Here is a 23,568-nt window from a genome sequence, read left to right as displayed (position 1 = left end):
ACCATGCATTTTTTTAAGCGTTTCTGCAGCGTTTTTGCCGCTGCTTAAACGCTTAAAAAACGCATCATGGGCACACAGCCTAACATGGCTAAAAACCGACTTTAACTCAGCATGGTTAGATTTGGAGCTAGCACGCAACGATTATCCCAGTCTTTACGAGTTAATAGTAAAACATATTATTAATCCATCCATTCCGGCTCAATCTCATCCCATTTTTTCAGCCACTATCCTAGCTTGGGAAAAACTGGCAAGACCCATTAAAACCGTGAAATTTGAACAGGTTAAAAATTTCCCCCTTGAAATTCTTTAAATTTTCAATAAAACCGATGTACCAGCAAATTGGTCTCTTTTGGGGCTAAACAAGGTTAAAGATCTGCACAATGGGAATAGGTTTATCCCCTTTGCGGAACTTAAACAAAAATATAAATTGCTAAGTAAAGATTTCCTACATCTCCTCCTTATTAGGGAAACAATCTAAGAATTGTTACTAAACAAGCACACCTTATCAGAGGTAATTGGCCAGCTGCTAGGTAGCTATTTTCTTTGGAAAACTAGCAATATTTATGATGTGTTCAACAATGATACATCTTTTGAAAAAAAAAACATCTACATGTTGAGATGGGAAAAAGATTTAAAGAAGACATTTACTCCAGAACAATGTCAGAAAAGCATGGAGTTAACCTATTCCAATATTTGTATGTCTCTTCATGAATCATATTATAAATCGCTTTCTAAATGGTACTTTTCTCCAGTAAGACTAGCTAAAGCCATTCCAAATTTTTCCCCACAATGCTGGAAGAACTGTGGCCAGAACAGCGACATATTACCCATTTTCTGGAAATGCCCTAAGATGAGGAATTTATGGAAGGAGGTGTCCTCTTTGGTTAACCAATTACTAAATATATATATAACTATTACTCCTGAAGTGGCATTTTTTTCACTTGATATGGAGATTGTAAACCCCACTCATAAACATATTTTAACTCCCCTTTTCTTGGTGGTCAAAAATTCCATCGCTGTTTTTGGGAAAAAAACAATGTCCCTAGGGTTTCAGACATTATTCAAAAAGTTATGCTACACAAAACCTATGAAAATACACATGCTATAGCAAACAATATGCTCGAAAGACATCACAAAAAATGGGAAGTGTGGACTAACAACTTCCCTTAAAGACTGTATTGGAAAATATACCTGCATTAGCAAGTATTGTAAGTTTAGCACTTGCTTGATCTTGAAAATTCCTGAAAATGTTGCTGTTGTGTGTTCTTTTTGCATTATATATACCATGATTGTAATAAATCTTATGATATATGTAAATTTTGATGTAACTATATGTAAAAGCTACACTTTAAGTTCTCCTTTTCTTCTTTACTCTTACCACAACTTTTTCCATCTAATCTACTTAAATAATAATAATAAAAATCTCCATACTATCTTTCCTTCCCCTCTATCTATATTTGTAAATAGTTAAAAATTCAATTCAGTAAAAAATATTGAAACACAAACTAACTCTAGCTCAGTGAGATTGGATGGAGAGTGTCTTTGAACAGTAATTTTCAAGTCTTTCCACAGATTGTCTACAGCATTTAGTTCTGCACTTTGACTGGACCACTCGACACATGAAAATGCTTTGATCTAAACCATTCACCTGTAGATCTGACAGTATGTTTAGGTAGTTGTCCTACTGAAAAGTGAACCTATACCCCAGTCTCAAGTCTTTTGCAGACACTAACAAGTTTTCCTCCAGGATTGCCCTGTATTTAGCTCCATCCACCTGTCCCTGCCGAAAAAAAGCATCTCCTCAGCATGATACTGCCACCACCATGTTTGATGGTGGGGATGGTGGTTTTAGGGTGCAGTGTTAGTTTTCCACCACACATAGCATTTTGCATTCATCCCACAAAGCTCTACTTTGGACTCCTCTGACCTTCTTCCACATACTAGCCGTGTCCCCTACATTGCTCTTTAGCAAATTCCAAATGGAACTTCTTTCAATGGCTTGCTTTCAAAAATGGTTTTCTTCTTGCCACACTTCTGTCCCACCAGGGGGTAGCTGAGAGCCTGGAGAACATGATCAAGGCCGGTGTTTCTGGTCCCCAGTCACGTGATGGCCGCACCTCCTCTGATGTACATCATGTTAGAGGAGAGAGAAATCATTGTAACCATGAGCACACTTTTTTCTTCGTGATCACGAAAAAAAAGTGTGCCCGTGGTTACAATGCCAGAGGAGTGAGAAATTAATCCCCCCGAGCCCACCCGGTACCTCTGCCGTCCCCCGGATCTCCTGATCCGTCCCCTGGCCCTCCGTCATGTTCCGGTAAAAAAAAAAAGGTGGGCGTATGCGCAGTGCGCCCGCCGAGATCTACCAGCAGGTACCTAGCAACAATAGGGAATTTTCCCTATTGGTTCATTTTGATCACTGTGATAAACCCTTCACAGTGATCAAAAGAAAATAAATAATTAATCAAATCCCCCTTTGTCACCCTCTTAGCTAGATAAAAATTATTAAATATTTAAAATATTTATTTTTCCATTCTTTTGCTAATAGGGGGAAGATTAGGGGTAGGATTTGGGTTAAGGTTAGGGTTGTGTTCGGGTTGGAGTTAGGGTTGTGTTGGGATTGGAATTTTTTCAAAAGTAAAGGAAAAAAAAAAGACTATATGATGACTAGTGTTGGTCGCAAGTGGTCTGGTCGCTACTTGAGTTTGCATCGGGTGCTCAGGTATGCACCGAGTATCGCGGGTGCTCATGTGAAATGCTGTAGTCCCTGCCAGTCATGTTTCTCTGCTGTTATACAGCAAAAAAAAAGATGCGTGCATGGATTGCCTGCCATACACAGGCAATCCCCGCATGTTTTTTTTTTGGGGTGTCTAACAGCCGCGAAACATATGGGGCGTGGACTTGACCATCTCACTCGAGCACCCGCGATTCTCGGTGCTTACCCGAGCACCCGATGCAAACTCAAGTAGCGACCACGTGCGCTCAGCACTAATGACAAGATATTCAACATAACAACCTAATGTTATGAAATTCTGTGCTGTTCTAAAATCCTTGAGGGGTTTAGTTTCCAAAATGGGGTCACTTGTAGGGGGTTTCCACTGCTTATGCGCATCAGGGGCTCCCCAAACGTCCGCTAATTAGGCCAGCAGATTTTACATTCAAAAAGTCAAACCGTGCTCCTTCCCTTCCGAGCACTGCCGTGCGCCCAAACGGTGATTTTTTTTCCCCCCCATATATGGGTTATCTGCGTATTCAGGAGAAATTGCACAACAATTTTTGGGGTCCATTTTCTCCTCTTACCATTGTGAAAATAAAAAATTTGGGGCTAAAACATCATTTTTGTGGAAAAAGTTTGATTTTTTTATTTTCACAGCTTTACAAACTTCTGTGATGCATTTTGAGGTTCAAGGTGTTCACCACACATCTAACTTCCTTGAGAGGTCTAGTTTCCAAAATGGTTTCCACTGTTTAGGCTGATCAGCCGCTCTTCAAACGTGACATGGTGTCCACTCTAGATTCCAGCCAATTTTGCGTTCAAAAAGTCAAATGGTGCTCCTTTCCTTCAAAGCCCTGCCGTGCGCCCAAACAGTGGTTTTCCCCCACATGTGGGGAATCGGCATACTCAGAAGAAATTGCACAACAAATTTTGTGGTCCACTTTCTCTTGTTACCCTTACGAAAATAAAAAAAAATTGGGGTCTGAAGTAAAATTTGTGTGAAAAAATTTAAATGTTCATTTTTTCCTTCTACGTCGCTTCAGTTCCTGTGAAGCACATGAATAAACTACTTGAATGTGGTTTTGAGCACCTTGAGGGGTTCAGTTTTTAGAATGCCACTTTTGGGGATTTTCTGTCATATAGACCCCTCAAAGCCACTTCACCCCTGGTCATTAAGGACATAATTGGCTCTGTCACTAAGGGGTCAAAAGTGCCAATGCACATTATACTGAAGTTGATGAAAATTAATAATTTCAACCATAAACACTCCCTCGCCAGGTGAAATTTAACAATGAATGATTGTTAGCTAATTATCTTCTTCTGGAACGTTAGCTCTGTTTGATATGTTTTTTCTGATAGTCTGACAATTGATTTTTTTCATTGTTAAAGCTCTAAGAAGGGTGGTTTGTCCTTCGCCCAGTGTAATTGAATGTGTGTGTGTGTGTGTGTGTATGTGTGATTCATTGATCTGCTGTAATAGACAAAAATATGTATATCTCTGTTGTTGAAACAATGTTTCAACCAAAGAATGAACATTTAATGGTTGTTCAATTGCCAGTCTACGGCTATGTGCACACGATGTGGTTTTAATGCGTTTCCGCGGCTGTTTTTCCTCCACGGAAACGCATTAAAACCGCTTGTTAACAGGTCTGCCATGTATAGCAATGGTAATCCGGATGTTCTGTGCCCATGATGCGGAAATTTCTGCTCCGGATTACCATTGTAGTAAAAACCGCAGCATTACCATTTATTGCACGATTCCGCTGCAAATTTGCGCCCATTGACTTGCATTGAATCTCAGCAAACCCGCAGGTACAATATATATACCTGCTTAATTGCTGGGTTTCAATTAAAATCGATAGGTGCGAAATTGCGCTGGAAACGCGGTGCGTGTGGTACCCGGGTTGGGAGAGGATGCTATTACTCCTCTCCTCCGACTGCTGTTCTGGCTGATAGCAGCAAGAGCTGCGTGGATGGGAGGAGCAGCAGTCTGCTCTGCCGTGACCGCGGTAGTAAAAAGAAAAAAATAAAACCTTTATACTCACCTGTCCAGCGGCCCCTGTTGTACTCCTGGTCCCTGGTGATGGTGTCCTGCGGTACACTATGGGGTTCGGGCTTGGTTTAAGCAATATCCCACCAAATAACTTTATTTAGCTCCAAAAAGCATTCACTGATGTTCAAAGAAAGCATGTAAAATCCGCATGCATTTTTCCTGCCAGGGAGAGGCAAAAACGCTCAGGAAATTTCTGCTTCAAATCCACATCGTGTGCATATAGCCTACTTCTTTTTAATGAGTTTGGCTACCTGTTGTCTAGACCAGGGGTCTCAAACTCAGCTGGGTATATGGGTCGCACACGAAAAAACATTTAATTTGGGGGGGCCGCATTATTTGCATGACAAAGTGACATTTTTAGAGATACCATTTTATTTTCTATACACCTTTTGAACTGGTCCCCATCCAGGTCCCCATATTGCAGGCATGTCCCTCATCCAGGTCCCCCATATTGCAGACATGTCTCCCATCCAGGTCCCCCATATTGCAGACATGGTCCCCATAGTGCAGACATGTCCCCATCCAGGTCCCCCATATTGCAGACATGGTCCCCATATTGCAGACATGTCTCCCATCCAGGTCCCCCATATTGCAGACATGGTCCCCATATTGCAGACGACATGTCCCCATATTGCAGACATGTCTCCCTTCCAGGTACCCCATATTGCAGACATGTCCCCCATCCAGGTCCCCATATTGCAGACATATCTCCCATCCAGGTCCCCATATTGCAGACATGGTCCCCATATTGCAGACATGTCCCCCCCCATCCAGGTCCCCCATATTGCAGACATGTCCCCCATCCACGTCCCCCATATTGCAGACAGGGTCCCCATATTGCAGACATGTCCCCCATCCAGGTCCCCCATATTGCAGACATGGTCCCCATGTTGCAGATATGTCCCCCATCCAGGTCCCCCACCCCCCATACTGTGCACAGGGTCCCCCCCCCCATACTGTGCACAGGGTCCCCCTCCCCATACCGTGCACAGGGTCCCCCTCCTCATACTGTGCACAGGGTCCCTCCATACTGCGCACAGGGTCCCTCCCTCCATACTGCGCATAGTGTCCCCCTGCCCCATACTGCGCATAGTGTCCCCCCGCCCCATACTGCGCACAGGGTCGTCGTCCCCCATACTGCGCACAGGTCCCCTGTGCTGTATTTCACATAGAAATGACAGAGAAAAAAATATGTATTCTTCTCACCTGTCCTCCGTTCCCTCGGCGTCTTTGGCCCGCAGGCACATAGACCCCGTAATGATCGCGACTCTCTCCAGCAGCCGCCGACATCAGCGCTGTAGTGCAGTGTATTGCCGCGCAGAGACCGGCTCTCTGCACAGCAATACCAGTGCCAGCCACCGGCCTATCAGAGTCAGCTGATGTCAGCTGCTGGCCTCTGATGCGGCCCTTGGGCCACTTGTTTGAGACCCCTGGTCTAGACCAATCTCATGATTTCCAGTCCACTCAACAAATGAAAGTCATTATTTTATTTTCTTTGTTCAATTGTTTTTATTGGTATTTTAAAACATTTTAAAGGGAGAAATATTAGCCTAAAGGATGGGGGGAGAGAAAAAGGGAAATGGGAGAGGTAGGAAAGTTAACAAGGTTTTAAGAAAGTCATTATTTTTTATTACAACTTAAAAAAAAAAATTACTTTAGGCATAGTGGATTTTTCAGACTTTTTAAGTAATTGTAAATGTTACAATTTACAGAAAGAAATGTAGGGAAAATATTTATTCTTGTACCGTGTTAGCCAGTACATAGAAAAATATTTAGATTTGAGAGTCCTCAGTGGTTGATACCTTTTAATGGCTAACTGAAAAGAAAGAAATGGATTTAACTTGATAATACAATGCTGTTCTCTACCGTGTTGTTGTGATCTTGCTACCGTTTTTTGATTTAGCAACTTAAACATGAAAGATTCCGGTCTCCTGCTTTCTGTTTTATCAGATTAGATTCCAGATTTTATGTCTATATCTAAACTGTCTTCTGTGCAAACCCTGACTTTTTTTTCCCAAATTAAGTCACATGAATGGGGAACATATTCCCCTTAGACAACGCTAAAAACTTTGCGCATATCATGACTGATTCTGGCTAGTTGATGTATTAAAATGACTGTCAGCACAAAATGACTGTTTAAACTAAGTTCTGCCTCTTGGTGCATTATGGTATGGCCAATCATTGAAATATACCTTCCCACCCTCTTGGTTTCTCTATATCTCCACAACCCTCTTTTTTTGATAGCTCTGGCTTCATTGGGCCAGAGAAGGGCAGAGATTTATGAAAACAAGCAGGTGAGAAAGAGTATATAAATGATTGGCCTCGCCGTGAAGCACCGAGCACCTGTACTTGGTTTGAATGGGCACTGAACCCCTTTAATATTCAGTGCAAATACTGGTACTGGTGTAAATGCTTATAAATGTCTTATGGGATTCTGATTTTGTTTTCATACTTCTTTCTTTCCTAGGAAATATTCGATTGCACTTTCTTGTCTTGGTAAGCGGATGCACGTCCGTTGGAAGAATTTTAGATGCTGAAGTTTACAAAATCACATCAACCGAATTCTGTCCACTACAAGAAGAGACCAAAGAGGAGGAACGAGTCACAGCTCTCAGGAAGATTCTGAATTCAGGGATGTTTTATTTCTCTTGGCCAAATGCAGGATCACATTTTGACCTCATCGTTCGAGCCCAAAATGAATCTGACAAAAGAAGTTATGAACCTGGAAACTGGTTCTTCTGGTTAGTACATTTGTACAGTCGCTGTATTCAATTCCTGTTCAACACACACTGTAAGGTTCTGTTCACACACGTTGGGTTTTTCAGCATGTTTTGCTGCAGTTTTTTATGCAAATTTTCAGCTGTGTTTTGCAGTACCAGCAAAGTCTATGAGAAACCAGAATTCTATGTCCACACATCTTATTTTTTTTGCTGCGTATTTTGTGCCTTGGTTGGGTTTTTGGAAAATAGAGCATGTCACTTCTTTCTGCATTTTTTCACTCATAGGAAGTAATGGGTGGTGAAAAAAATGCTGAAAAAACACACCAAAAAATGCAGGTAATTTTTTTCCAGCTTTTTTTCAGCGTTTTTGATGGCAAAACAGAATGGTGTTCTTTGTTTTTACAGACCTTTATGTACATTGACAGAAGGACAATGAACAAAACTCTGAAAAAACGCACAAAAACGCAGCAAAACCTGTAGTTACTTATTGTGTATTATCCACACCGTGTTACATAGTGCTGAAAGCTGTATGTATATAATCCGTGCACAGCATAAATGAGTATGGCACCTTTGAAAAGTAAGATTTTAATCTATTTCTCACTGAACATGAGCCAAAATTTTGACAGGATTACGTTTTATAGAACATTTTTTTAAACCCAGAACATGAATTAGGTTAATTATTAATGATGAGCAAGCACTAAAATGCGCGGGTACTCGTTGTTCGAGTCAAGCAAATTGGAATGCTCAAGTGCTCGGTCCGAGTAACGAGTCCAAAGTAAGTCTATGGGAAACTCGAGCATTTTTCCGGTGGCGCCCCTTCCCCCGGCAGTCTGCAGAGGGCCTAAAAATTGCCCAAATCGATGGGAACAGTGCTCAAATGACATGGGAGCAGCATTTGAAGGAACCCTGGAAGCATTTCTGACTCCCAGGTCACTGCTGTCAATAACATTGTCGAGTATTACACCACTTTTACGGACTCACAATAAAGCATACAAAAACTAAATCAAATGGATTTTCCTGGGAAATATGTTAAGGAACATCCTTTCCAGGGTAATGACTTGTATATAAGGCAAAATAAATAACCATAAACAAAAATGCTGCTCCGCACCTTGGGCTATGTTCACATCTAACATTTTTGATGCTTTTTTGCACTTTTGCATTGCTTTCAACAGTGACAAATGCATTCACTGGGAAATGTCATTTTAACATTTTACAGCCTTATCTGGCCATGTGGTGTGTGAGACATGATCTAACACATCCATACAGTGCTGAAAAGACATGGGAACAGCATGGGGAAGACCCCTGGAAACATCTGACTCCCAGGTCACTGCCTAAAACCGTGTTCATCAGACGTGATCCTATATTACAGCGGTAATAACGCAGACATTTTTGGCAACGTGACAAATATTAAACTCCATTTAAAATGTGCAAGGGGCGGGGAAGTGGATGTAATGGTGATGGTGATGATGCACGCAGAGGCCGAGGCCGTGGGCAAGATGAAACTATGCCTGCTGAGGGAGCACAACAAACACCCACATCATGTCGAACTACCTTCCTGTCCCAATTTCTAGGGGGCCGCGGAACACCGCTATTGAAGACAGCGCAGTGTGAAAAGGTTGTTGGTTGGATAGCAGATAATGCTTCCTGTCAGTTTGCCACCACCACCACCACCTCCCTGTCTTCCACCTGGTCCAGTCTTCGTAGCCGTAAGTCTGGAACACATTATTATTATTACTTTAGCTCCATTTTTTCCATGGCGCTTTACGTGTGAAAAAGGGGTATACAAATACATTGCAAATACAATTACAATAATTTTGAACAAAAATGTCACAGCGACTGCTACAGGAGAAGAGAGGACCCTGCCCGTGAGGGCTTACAGTCTACAAGGGATGGATGAGGATAGAGTAGGTGAGGATAGAGCTGGTCGTGCAGCGATGTGGTGGAGCGATGGTTACAGTAGGTTGTACGCTTGTCGGAAGAGGTGGGTCTTCAGGTACTTTTTTGGAGGTTTCAACAGTAGACGAGAGTCAGAAATGTTGGGGTAGAGAGTTCCAGAGAAGGGGGGATGCACAAGAGAAATCATGTATGCGATTATGGGAAGAGGAGATAAGAGGGGAGTAGAGAAAGAGATCTTGTGAGGATCGGAGTTCTGCAGGTAAGTTCTGGGAGACTAGGTCACAGATGTAAGGAGGAGACAGGTTGTGGATGGCTTTGCATGCCAAGGTTAGGGTTTTTAACTGCAGTCTCTGGGTAATAGGGAGCCAGTGAAGGGATTGACAGAGAGGAGAGGCCAGGGAATAGCAAGGGGACAGGTCGATTAGTTGGGCAAAAGAGTTTAGGATAGATTGGAGGATTGTTAAAAGGGAGGCCACAGAGCAGGAGGTTGCAGTCGTTGAGACGGGAGATGATGAGGGCGTGCACTAGTGTTTTTGTAGATTCGTGGTTGAGAAATGTGCAGATCCATGAGATTTTTTTTACTTGGAGTTGGCATCTTCCTCACTCTGATCCTCCGTCCTCCCACCATTCCGAGTGCCCTGAGGCAACTGATCCCACACAAAGGACACTCCAAAGAGCTGTTTTTGTTCATCTTTCCATTGATAGATTCGGGCCTCTCACCCTTCCAGCTTCAAGCAGGGCAACAGAAGATCGCATGTAGCGATTTGAGCAGTCATGGTCACCCGAAGGTGACGGTGGGAAAGTGCAATTACTGTCGCAAGAGGTGGATAATAATGGGACACATTGGACAGAAAGTCTGGAGGAGGACCAGGGTGGTTCTTTTTTAAAGACTGTTGTTTAGATAACCCCAAAAAGGCCATTTGCAACATCTACCAGGCCAGCATCATCAAGAGCGCAAAAACTACCAGCCTGACCACCAGCATGCTCAGGCACATGACAGCAAAACACCCAACTAGCTGTGCCGAACACCAAGGTCCAGAATCAGGTTCTACGGGTGACACCACTGCCTCTTCTGCTGTTGGGCGTGCATGCCAATCCTCTGTCCAAGGCGCATGCGAAGATGCCTCCCACCCTGCACCTGTCATTGCAAACATGCAACCATCACAGTCCATGTCTTTGTCCCTTTGCTGCTTTCAATTGTTCCTACCCCAGTCCTTGGAATGCAACCGCAAGTGTGCAGCCACCCGCCCACCCACAGGCCTCAATAGTAAGCTGCCATATTTCTGGACTGCTTGCTTGCAGTTAAAATGTTGCCTTTTAGGCTCGTGGAGGCCGCAGCTTTACACAACCTCATGGCGACGGCGGCCGGGAGTCCATACTTGGACTCCAGCACCACTATTTCTCTCGGTGTCATCTCCGCCTTCCACAAGCACGGCTCCCAGAACATTACCCGTGCCCTCCCCAGTTCACTTAGTGGGAAGGGCCGCCTGACCACAAACACGTGGACAAGTGAATGTGGCCAGGGATGGTACATCTCACTGACGCATTCCACTAGATTAATATTTTGGAAGCCGGGACCGGGGACGGAACACCTCCTCCCGACACAGACGATTGCAGGTCCTGGGTCAATCATGTTTGTCCCTACATTCTTCAGCTCCTACACCACTTTCTCCTCTTCAGCTTCCATCTCCATCACTTGATTAATTTTTTCAGGTGATATTCCAGATTATGTACTTGAACTTCATGGGTGGCAATAACAATAAGCAGGACTTTATGCTTAGGTGACAAACAGCACACCTGTTGCAGAGTTGTTGAAAGCTGTATCAGAGAACCTAGTGGCGGCTCTGAAAATAGGCAAGCTCACACACTTATCATGCCTGTCCCATGTGCTCAACTTAGTGGTTCTGCGGTTTCTCAAAACCTACCCGGATCTGCCTCTGCCAGAGCGGCTTGTGAAAGTATGCCCCGTGTGTAACCATTTCAGAAAGTCAGCTACAGCTTCCTGGCAGCGCTTCAGCTTTTGCAGCTTCCAGCTCACCGACTGGTGTGCGATGTGACCACGCGTTAGAGATCAATGTTTCAGATGTTTGGAATCATTTTGAGCAACAGAGAGCAGTTGTTGAGTACCAGCTTCAACACATCTGTTGGCATTCAGGTCAGCCTCCGCAGATAAGAGCTGATGAGTGGGCATGGATATCTGACATCTGTGCCATCCTCCAAAACTTTGAGCACTCCGCCAATAGTGAGCGGCGATGACGCCATAATTAACATCACCATCCTGCTTCCCTGTCTACTGAAATGCTCACTGCTCACAAAGAGGAGGCATTGTAGGCGGAGCAAGAAACTATACAGGGTTATGCTACTCAGCCCAGCTTCATCTCAACGTGGATTGGGTGATATTGAGGAGGAAGAGAACATGGACAGTCATCCTCTTGGTGAGAACCGGGAAGTCTTAGCTGTTGGCAGTCTGGTACACATGGCAGACTTTGTTCCGCTGCCTTTACCGTGACCCTCGCGTTGTACGCATTTTGAGCATTACAGAAAACTGACACGGCGAAAGAAAATTCTTGAAGACGGAGGTGTGAGGTTCTGATTAAGGAGGATGTCAGCCTTGGATCAGTTGCAGAACTGAGGGCACAGGAGGGGTGATACACAGAAATGAGGGATGAGATATAGGGCAGTGCAGAACTGTGGACAGCTTGGTGGGAGAGAGAGATAAGTTTGTATTGTATTCTGTAGTGATTGTTTAACCTAACCAGTGCAATGACTGGCACAGCGTTGAGGCGTCAGTGAAGCAGCTTGATAGAAATACGACCCTGGCTGCTGCATTCAGAAGGGATTGGAGAGTTTCAGTAGTGAACAAAAGCGACATTAAGAGTTTTTGCAGTATCAAAGGTGAGAAAAGGTTGAATTCTGGAGATGTTTTTAAGGTGCATGTGACATGAGCGAGTGAATGATTTTCCATGTTGAATAAGGCTATGTGCCCACGTTGCGGAACTGAAGCATATTTTTTACGCTTCTCCCTGGCGGGAAAATCGCATGCGGATTTTACATGCGGTTTTCCCGCCAGCTAGAAGCGTTTGTGAGGCGTCTTTGCAGCGTCTTTGCATGCATTTCCGCATGCGGGTTATCAAGCACTTCTCCAAGTGATTTTAGCATCACTTGGAAAAGTGCTTGACAACTTGTTCACACTATATAAATCCATGCAACCGGCATATATAGTGTGACCAAGTAATAGTTAAAAAAAAAGAATCAGAATGGTAAAAAATAAAAAAATAAAGTTTATACTCACCTTCCGATGCATTCTCTGCCCCGTCCGGAGTCTTGAGCGGCTCACGCTGTTGTGTGCAGGACCTTCGGTGATGTCATTGAGTCATGTGATGGGTCACATGACTCAATGACGTGGCAGGTCCTTCACACAACAGCGCGACGGCGGGAAAACACCGGGAAGACATCAGAAGATATGTATAAACTTTATTTTTTCTTTTTTTTACAGGTTCTTTGGTACCCAGGTCTGGATGAGAGTCTCCTCTCATCCAGACTTGGGTACCATCCGCACATTGATTCCGCTGCGCTTCCGCAAAATTAATGAACATGCTGCGGATTTTTGACCGCAGCATATACGCTGCGGAAAAATCCGCAGCATGGGCATTGACATTGCGGAATGCCATTGGGGACCATGGGGTGCGGATATACATGCGTTTTACAAGCGTTTACGCTGCGGAAATTCCGCAGCATATACGCTTGTAATACGCAACGTGGGCACGCAGCCTTAAGGAAAGTTGTGTGTCAAATATAGCTCCAAGACAGCAGGTGTGCTGAGTGGGAGTTATGGGGGCACCACCTAAAGCAAATTGCAAAATCAGGTATAGGGAGATTAGTAGAGGGAAGGACTTCATTTTTGGAGATATTAAGTTCAGGCTTTTGTTGAAGAATTGTAACAAAAAAAAAATTCTCATCTGACAACGCTGGTGGCAGAGGTCACAGACAAAATTCTTCAGAATTAATTTGACGTTTCGGCCTCATATGGCCTTCATCAGAACTGTAAATCAAAATAAAACAATCACATATGAGTAACAACTCCATAAATCAGAAAGTAACAACAGTCAATTCATACGAGAATCGAATCGTGGATAATAGGTGCAGGAAAAGTCCATATGAGCAAATACAGAATATCAATGCAAACAGTTTAATTCCATGGCTGCATAAATTATGTGTGATTCACAGACCATAAATAACTCAATGTATTTACTCAAAATTAGTAAGTTTACCAGGAAACTGCCCAATAGATAGATGGGAGGTCAATCACATAGCTGCAAAACAAAGGGACAGTGGGAGTCACTATATATGCCAGGGGAACCACATTATTAGTATACAAAGAGTATACAACTCACCAGGGTCACAGGAGAGAGGGACCTCGCATATCGGCGCTGCATGAGAAAAGCACGACCGTGGTATAGGGAATGCGCTGGGTGACTGAGTGCTATAGTGCACTTATATATCGTTCCCATACTTCCGGGATGCGGCGCTAATACGGCACCCGGAAGTCACATGGGCTACATTGGACCCCATTGCTGTACCTTGCACCTGGAGAAAAAAATCATCACCAAACATGAAAAAATTCTCTGTCAAGACAAGATCCAAGAGTTCAACACAGAAGTCAACCTTGTTCTTATTGTCAAATGTGGAGGACAGTAAATCTACCATGGCCTCTAAACCCTTGTGGTGCTTTATGGAGGTGTAGAGACATTTACGTTTGTCTGCAGTGTCCCTATGCAGTTCCTCTTGTTACTAGCTTATGGGAACTTCCCTACTCTCATTATGAGTCTGCCCTACCTTGCTGCCCCCTGGTCCGTGCTTGAGGTGTAATCCCACCAATGCAAACACATAGCGGCGACATATTTCTGCCGTCGCGTCACTTCCGGTGACGCTCTTAGGGGTTCATCATGTGACTTCCGGGTGCCGTATTAGCGCCGCATCCCGGAAGTATGGGAACGATATATAAGTGCACTATAGCACTCAGTCACCCAGCGCATTCCCTATAGCACGGTCGTGCTTTTCTCATGCAGCGCCGATATGCGAGGTCCCTCTCTCCTGTGACCCTGGTGAGTTGTGTACTCTTTATATACTAATAATGTGGTTCCCCTGGCATATATAGTGACTCCCACTGTCCCTTTGTTTTGCAGCTATGTGATTGACCTCCCATCTATCTATTGGACAGTTTCCTGGTAAACTTACTAATTTTGAGTAAATACATTGAGTTATTTATTGTCTGTGAATCACACATAATTTATGCAGCCATGCCATTAAACTGTTTGCATTGATATTCTGTATTTGCTCATATGGACTTTTCCTGCACCTATTATCCACGATTCGATTCTCGTATGAATTGACTGTTACTTTCTGATTTATGGAGTTGTTACTCATATATGATTGTTTTATTTTGATTTACAGTTCTGATGAAGGCCATATGAGGCCGAAACGTCAAATTAATTCTGAAGAATTATGTAATTAAATAAAATCATTTTTTCTCACTATTTTGGAGTGCCAGATTCCTATAATTACTTATAATTGGAGTGGAATCCTATCTGAGCACCCTATTAAATAGGAGTGCCACGTATTCCTTTTTTTCAGAGGTCACAGACAGTTCATTGGACAGCCAAGGAGTACAAGCGAGGGAGACACAAACCAGATGCTGCAGAGGCAGGAGTACTCTGTCAAAGGTCTGGGACAGTTTTCTCAGAACCTCCCAGCGCCCATGCCCTGTTACACGGGATACTCTGATAAGGAGGGAAAAGTTTTGGAAGATGCTGAAGGACTCACTTGGCGACCATACCAGTGTCCTCCAGGATTCCTCTCTCTCTCTGTGCCTTACAACTGTTGAGTATCCAAGCTGGACACGTGGTATGAACTGTCTCTCTATGCCTTGGAGGTCCTGGCTGCTAGCGTTTTGTCAGAGATGGTTGTTAGTGCCGCCGGAGGCATTATAACTGATAAAACTGATAGGCGCATCTCCCTGAAAATGCTGACAGGCTGACTCTTATTAAAATGAACAAGGGCTGGATTGGGCCAGACTTCTGAACACCCCCAGATGATTTCATCAAACATAAACTCAAATCCAGTGGTTATTTTTTGGGGGGTCTATTCCCATGCAACCCTTCATACCCAGACATGGGTATACCCTTTAGGAATTGTTCTATTTTATGTCACCATCCTCCTTTTCCTCATCCTCTACCACCATATAAACCAGGGTGACCGTAATGTAACACCCATATAATTTTTTTGTAAGGGTGTTTATAATGCCCATATGAATTTTTTTTAGAGGCCTACCTCTAACATTCTGCATGTTATACAGTATGTTCATGTATACCCCCCATGGGTAAATGTTTTTCAGCCCATGCACTTAGTGCATGGGCATTACCAGTATAGGAGACCAACTCCTTAACAATTAACCATGCACACATAATTTTTTAAGGGTGTTTCTGATTAGAGACGAGCAAATATTTCAATATTCTTTTCGGATTACAATCGCCATTTTTTGCAATATTTGCCAATGTAATTGTCGAATATTCGCCAAACATTGCCGAACGCCATTGGATTCAACGGGTGCCAAAACCAAACGCATACACAACACCTTCAAACGGGACCAAAAGTTGCCAAAACACATCAATTTAAGGGCAGTCACCAGGAAAGTGACATCAATTGATCCAGAATACAAGTAGTATAAATATTATTATAGCGCCATTTATTCCATTATGCTTTACATGTGAAAAGAAGTCACTGACTGGTACAAGAGCAGAGAGGACCCTGCCCATGATGGCTCACAAGCAGTCTATAAGGAATACGTGAGGATACAGTAGGTGAGGGTACAGCTGGTTGTGCAGCGGTATGGTGGCGCAAGGGTTACTGCAGGTTGTAGGCTTGTCGGAAGGGTCTTCAGCTTCCTTTTAAAGGTTTCAATAGTAGGCGAGAGTCTGATATGTTGGGGTACAGAGTTCAAGAGTAGAAGGGATGCACAAGAGAAATCATGTATGCGATTGCACAGGAGAAATCATGTATGCGATTGTGGGAAGAGGAGAGAAGATGTGAGTAGAGAAGGAGATCTTGTGAGGATCGGAGGTTGCGTCCAGATATGTACCGGTGAATTAGGTAGATATATGGAGGAGACAGGTTGTGGATGGCTTTGCATGTCATGGTTAGGGTTTTGAACTGGAGTCACTGGCCAATGGGGAGCCAGTGAAGGGATTTTATAGATTGCCATCTTAAAGATTGCTGGAGCCAGTCCACAGTAAAAAAAAAAAAAAGCAGCCATAGAGTGTCCGGGAACCTTACCACAGACTTTTTTTTAGCCAGGGCTGTTGCTCATCAGGGTTGGACGGGTACACCAGAGAACCGGACACTCCTCCGGTGGGCCCTGGTTTCTCCTTCAGGAGAGTTCATAGCGCAAACTTTGCAGGTCGTGATGATGATAGAGGCCACTATTTCCTTAGCTTGCGGCTGGTACTTTTCTGTGGGAATTAGCTTGGCTCCAACCAGCCTGGAATATTTCTAGTGGTTTGGTATTGGCACCCAGTACCAGAAGCGAAGCTATCCACAATATTCTTCTCAGGAATTTCATTTGGTAGACTGAGTGGCTGCCCAAATACATTAGTTTCTCACAAAGGAGCTGAAGATACTGAGTGGCAGTAAGTTTCTCTAGCATGTTAGTTATCAGAGGGAGAACAGAGAGGACAGCACAGTGGCTCAGTGGTTAGCACTGAAGCCTTGCAGCACTGGGGTCATGGGTTCAGATCCCACCAAGGACAACATCTGCAAGGATTTTGTATGTTCTCCCCGTGTTTGCGTGTGTTTCCCCCTCAGTAAAAAAGCAGCCATACAGTGTCCAGGAACCTTCACACAGACTTTTCTTAGCCAGGACTGTTTCTCTGCAGGGTTGGATGGCTTCTCCATCAGGAGAGTTCATGATAATGCAAACTTTTCAGCTGCTATGGGGCTCTTGAGCAGGGGAGAAAGATGGACCCTCAGAATCAAATCCTCTGGTGGGCCCAATGTTCTTCAGTTTGACACTCCTTTTCAGTGAGAGTTGTATTTCACCACAGCCATATTCTTTAGCTCAGTGAAAGGACTGGCATAGAGGGAAACCGTATCTACTCCATCTGTCATTCCTCCGCCACCAGGTTCCGGCTATTGTCACACACGACCATGCCTGGCTGTACGTTCAGCGGTGAGAGCCACAGATCTGCCTGTGTTACAGCTTTCAACAACTCTGCAGCGGTGGGCGGTTTGTCACCTAAGTATTAAGCATATTATCTTCAGCACAGCCTGTTGCCGCTTGGCGAAGGCAGTCCTGCAGTACTTCCAGCTTGTGACTGATGCGGTCATTTCGGAGATGGCGGCCGAACAGGAGGAGGAGGTGCAGGAGCTGAACAATGTGATTTCATTGAGGTTACATTGGCGAGTCTGGTTTTTATATTAACCCCATAGCGCTCAATGATGGACACTGCACGGCATGAGCGGGTGTAAATTACTGCTCCTTGCCGTGCCATGTCCGTCATAGCTTTGAACTGGCGCAGCGTGTAAACACGCTGTGCCAGTTCAGTGCCAACAGCTGTCTGACAGCTGAGCGGCACGAGAAGGGGTGCAGGGACCCATGCCGTCGGTCCCTGCACCCAGATCGCTGCGATCGGTCAGTCAATCTGACTGACCGATCACAGCATGATGGAGCAGGAGACGCTAAAATTTCAGCGTCTGCTGCTCTATCAGTGCCGGAGCTCAGCGCTGCCAGTGGCTGAGCTGCGGCACTAAAAAGCCAGGAGTGGTGTCATCACCGCCCCTGGCTGTTAACCCCCTGAATACTGCGATCGAGCGCGATCGCAGCATTCAGGAGACAGGCAGAGGGCAGGGAGCTCCCTCTGCCTTCAGGTCGGCGCCCCCGTGACGTCATCGCGGGGGCTTGACCGTTGCCATAGTGACCAGGGGTCGTCATGACGACCCCCAGGTCACCAAGCTACGAAAATCTCCTGAGACCAATGCACAGCATAGTCTCAGGAGCTTTCAATAGAGGTATAATGTTTTGCAATACTAGTACATTTCAATACATTATACATATGAAAAAAGTGGAAGTCCCATAGTGGGACTATGTAAAAAAGTTAAAAAAAAAAAAAAAAAAAAAATGTAAATAATCTAAAAAAAAAAATGTAAAAACAATATAAATATATTACACTAATAAATACAGATTTTTAGTTAAAACAAAAAAGTACACATATTTGGTATTGACGCATCCGGAGCGACCCGATCTATAAACGTGTCACACTAGTTAACCATTTCAGTGAACAGTGTAAAAAAAAACAAAACACGAGAAACTATGACTTTTCATCATACCGCTGCAAAAAAGTGGAATAAAACGCAATCAAAAAGATGGATGTAAATAAAAATGGTACCACTGAAAACGTCATCTTGTCCCGCAAAAATCAAGCCGCCATACAGCTCCATCAGCCGAAAAATGTAAAAGTTACAGCTCTCAGAATAAAGCGATGCAAAGATAATTATTTTTTTCTATAAAAGTTTTATTATGTAAAAGCGCAAAAACCTAAAAAAATTACATATATGTGGTACTGCTGTAAACGCACTGACCCGAAGAATAAAGCTGCCTTATCAATTTTACCACACAAGTAACAATAACAACAACAAAAAATCCTGAATTGTTGTTTTTTGTTCATTCTGCCTCCCAAAAATAAGAATAGAAAGCGATCAAAAAATGTAATTTGCCAGAAAATGGTACCAATTAAAACGTCAACTCGTCTCTCAAAAAACAAGGTCTCACATGACTCTGTCGGCCGAAATATGGAAAAATTATAGCTCTCTAAATATGGCGATTAGTGTTGAGCGATACCTTCCGATATCAGGAAATATCGTATCGGATTGGATCGGGCCGATACCCAAAAAGTATCGGATATCGCCGATTCCGATACCGGAAACCAATGCAAGTCAATGGGACACAAATATCGGAATGAAAATAAACCCTTTCTTTCCTTGTAGGTTAATTCTACATGAAGTAAAACAACTAAGAATAATGTAGAATGACATGAAAAGCCGGCAATTCATCAGCGGCATTCACCGGTACCCGACAATTTACAACAGAAAGAATAGAGCTTCACACATAGATTAGGTAGATAGAACCATGTCAGTCACATATATATGAAGTACAGTGACAGTGTTGCTTACTGTACTTGTCATTTAGTGCAAAGGATTTATTTAAAAAAATATTAGTGTTTTCGTGCACCGTCTCTTTAAGAAAGCCGGCCGGCAATTCAGCATCTGTACCCGACAATTTAGAATAGAAAGAATAGAGAATCACACATAGATTAGATAGATAGAAACATGTCAGTCACATATATATGAAGTACAGTGACAGTGTTGATTACTGTACTTGTCATTTAGTGTTAAAATAAAGGATTTATTTAAAAAAAAATTGGCGTGGGGTTCCCCTTAATTTTAGGCTCTAGCGGAGGTTAAGCAGACAGCTGGGGCAAATGTTTGAAGCCTGGGAAGGGGGTAATACCCACGGAGCTTCCCAGGCTACTAATATCAGCCCCCAGCTGAATACCTAGCCTTTACTAGCTATTAAAATGGGGGAACCCCCCCAAAAAAAATAACGTGGGGTCCCCCCTAATTTAATAGCTAGCAAAGGCTAGGCAGACAGCTGGGGGCTGATTTTAATAGCCCAGGAAGGGTGCCATGAATATTGGCCCCCTCCCAGGCTAGAAACACCAGCCGTCAGCCGCCCCAGAAATGGCGCATCCATAGGATGCGCCAATTCTGGCACTTAGCCTCGCTCTTCCCACTGCCCTGTAGTGGTGGCAGTGGGGTAATAGGGCTGGGGTTGATGTCAGCTTATAATGCCAGCTGACATCAAGCCCAGGTTAGTAATGGAGAGGCGTCTATAAGACACCCCCATTACTAACCCCATAGTCAAAGTTAAAGAAAAACACAAACACCCAGAATAAAGTCCTTTAATTGAAATAAACACACAATTCTTTATTGTTCTAAATTAAACCATACTTACCATCACGCCCATTCCAGCTGAAGCCAACGATCTCCTGCAATAAAAGAAAAATAATAAAGCAACCTCATCCTTACCTTTCCATGGTTCCCACGACGGCTTCAGCTCTGCTACATCGAGATGACAGGCTGGACCGCAGCAGAACGCTGCCATCCAGCCTGTCATCCCGCAGACACTGAGAAGCGCAGGCATGCTTGCGCTCCTCAGTGTCTCTCTGTGACGTCATCCAGATGAGCCGAGTTCATGTCCAATGAACTCAGCTCACCTCATGCACGTCACTGACAGCGTGGGAAAATTCTCACGCTGAAGCGCTGAGTGCAGGAGAATTTTCCCACGCTGTCAGTGACGTGCATGAGGTGAGCTGAGTTCATTGGACATGACCTCGGCTCATCTGGATGCCGTCACAGCCAGACACTGAGGAGTGGAAGTATGCCTGCGCTTCTCAGTGTCTGCGGGATGACAGGCTGAATGGCAGCGTTCTGCTGCGGTCCAGCCTGTCATCTCGATGTAGCAGAGCTGAAGCTGTCGTGGGAGCCATGGAAAGGTAAGGATGAGGTTGCTTTATTATTTTACTTTTATTGCAGGAGATCGTTGGCTTCAGCTGGAATGGGCGTGACGGTAAGTATGGTTTAATTTAGAACAATAAAGAATTGTGTGTTTATTTCAATTAAAGGACTTTATTCTGGGTGTTGTGTTTTTTTAAATACTTTACTAGAAATTCATGGTGGTCATGTCTAATATTGGTGTGACCCCATGAATTTCGGGCTTAGGGCCAGCTGATAATGCCAAGCTGTCCTTAACCCCTTTATTACCCAGTGAGCCACCGCACCAGGGCCCTGGATGAGTTGGGTACAGCGCCAGAAGATGGCGCTTCTATGAACGCGCCATTTTCTGGGGCGGCTGCGGACTGCAATTTGCAGCGGGGGTGGCCCAGAAAGCTTGGGTCTCCCTGCGCTGCGGATTCCAGCCCCCAGCTGCCTAGTTGTACCTGGCTGGGCACAAATATAGTGCGAAGCCCCACGTCAATTTTTTTTTAATTATTTCATGAAATAATTTTTTTAAAAAAGGGCTTCCCTATATTGTTGTGTCCGGCCAGGTACAAATAGGCAGCTGGTGGTTGGGGGCAGCCTGTTCCTGCCTGCTGTACCTGGCTGGACACAAATATAGGGCGAAGCCCCACATCAATTTTTTTTTAAATAAATCCTTTATTTTAACACTAAATGACATTTGAGGAGTTAATAAAGATGCAGTCCCTAAATTATTATTTATTTTTTAATTACCGTATATTCCGGCGTATAAGACGACCTGGTGTATAAGACGACCCCCCTACTTTCCTGTTAAAATATAGAGTTTAGGATATATTCACCGTATAAGACTACCCCTTTTCCAACGCATACCAAACACCGGTAAAAATTTAAAAAAAACAGATTTGAATTTAACATGGTCCTTTTTTAATTTAAATTCTTATGACATGCAGGTATATAGCAGGAAAACTGTCACTCATAAACATATTAAAATAGGGGGGACCCCACGTCATTTTTTGGGGGGGTCCCCCATTCTAATAGCTAGTAAAGGCTAGGTATTCAGCTGGGGGCTGATATTAGTAGCCTGGGAAGCTCCGTGGGTATTACCCCCTTCCCAGGCTTCAAACATCTGCCCCAGCCGTCTGCTTAACCTCCGCTAGAGACTATAATGATGGTGGATCCCACGCCAATTTTCTTTTTAAAAAATCCTTTATTTTAACACTAAATGACAATTGAGGGGTTAATAAAGATGCAGTCCCTAAATTATTATTAATTTTGTAATTAATTTTTCCCAAAATTGTTGACGTGGGCTTCGCCATATTTTTGTGTCCAGCCAGGTACAGCAGGCAGGAACGGGCTGCCCCCAACCACCAGCTGCCTATTTGTACCTGGCCGGACACAACAATATAGGGAAGCCCTTTTTTTTTTAATTATTTCATGAAATAATTAAAAAAAAAAGACGTGGGGCTTCGCCCTATTTTTGTGTCCAGCCAGGTACAACTAGGCAGCTGGGGGCTGGAATCTGCAGCGCAGGGAGACCCAAGCTTTCTGGGCCCCCCCGCTGCAAATTGCAGTCCGCAGCCACCCCGGAAAATGGCGCGTTCATAGAAGCGCCATCTTCTGGCGCTGTACCCAACTCATCCAGGGCCCTGGTGCGGTGGCTCACTGGGTAATAAAGGGGTTAGGGCCAGCTTGGCATTATCAGCTGGCCCTAAGCCCGAAATTCATGGGGTCACGCCAATATTAGACATGACCGCCATGAATTTCTAGTAAAGTAATTAAAAAAAACACAAACACCCAGAAAAAAGTCCTTTAATTGAAATAAAGACACAATTTTTTAATGTTCTAAATTAAACCATACTTACCATCACGCCCATTCCAGCTGAAGCCAACGATCTCCTGCAATAAAAGAAAAATAATAAAGCAACCTCATCCTTACCTTTCCATGGTTCCCAGGACCGGTCCAGCTCTGCTACATTCACATGACAGGCTGCACCGCAGCAGAACGCTGCCGTTCAGCTTGCCATGCGGCAGACACTGAGAAGCGCAGGCATGCTTGTGCTCCTCAGTGTCTGACTGTGACGGCATCCAGATGAGCCGAGATCATGTCCAATGAACTCGGCTCACCTCATGCACGTCACTGACAGCGTGGGAAAATTCTCCTGCTCCCCGCATGCGCAGTAGAAGTTTCCCACGCTGTCAGTGACGGACGTCCAGGAGGTGAGCTGAGTTCATTGTCGGCTCATCTGGATGCCGTCACAGTCAGACACTGAGGAGCGCAAGCATGCCTGCGCTTCTCAGTGTCTGCGGGATGACAGGCTGGATGGCAGCGTTCTGCTGCGGTCCAGCCTGTCATCTCGATGTAGCAGAGCTGGAGCTGTCCTGGGAACCATGGAAAGGTAAGGATGAGGTTGCTTTATTATTTTTCTTTTATTGCAGGAGATCGTTGGCTTCAGCTGGAATGGGCGTGATGGTAAGTATGGTTTAATTTAGAACAATAAAGAATTGTGTCTTTATTTCAATTAAAGGACTTTATTCTGGGTGTTTGTGTTTTTTTTAACTTTGACTATGGGGTTAGTAATGGGGGTGTCTTATAG

At 44.1% G+C, this 23,568-nt stretch overlaps 1 protein-coding gene across 1 annotated transcript in view; it reads left to right on the top strand.

Moving 5' to 3' along the window:
- Window positions 1-23,568, top strand: part of SYNJ2 (synaptojanin 2) — a 573,751-nt gene that overhangs the window by 137,595 nt on the left and 412,588 nt on the right. The window contains exon 3 of the mRNA XM_073671522.1: window positions 7,237-7,510. Coding sequence (XP_073527623.1) covers window positions 7,237-7,510 — 274 coding nt within the window. The remainder of the gene's footprint in view (window positions 1-7,236; window positions 7,511-23,568) is intronic.

The sequence above is a fragment of the Phyllobates terribilis genome, unplaced genomic scaffold (genome assembly GCF_046119375.1).
Source record: "Phyllobates terribilis strain yellow unplaced genomic scaffold, ASM4611937v1 Scaffold_3__8_contigs__length_932513732, whole genome shotgun sequence".
In the NCBI taxonomy this organism is placed as follows: domain Eukaryota; kingdom Metazoa; phylum Chordata; class Amphibia; order Anura; family Dendrobatidae; genus Phyllobates; species Phyllobates terribilis.
Note: the sequence above shows the minus strand (reverse complement) of the source record. Positions and strands in the feature narration are given on the sequence as shown.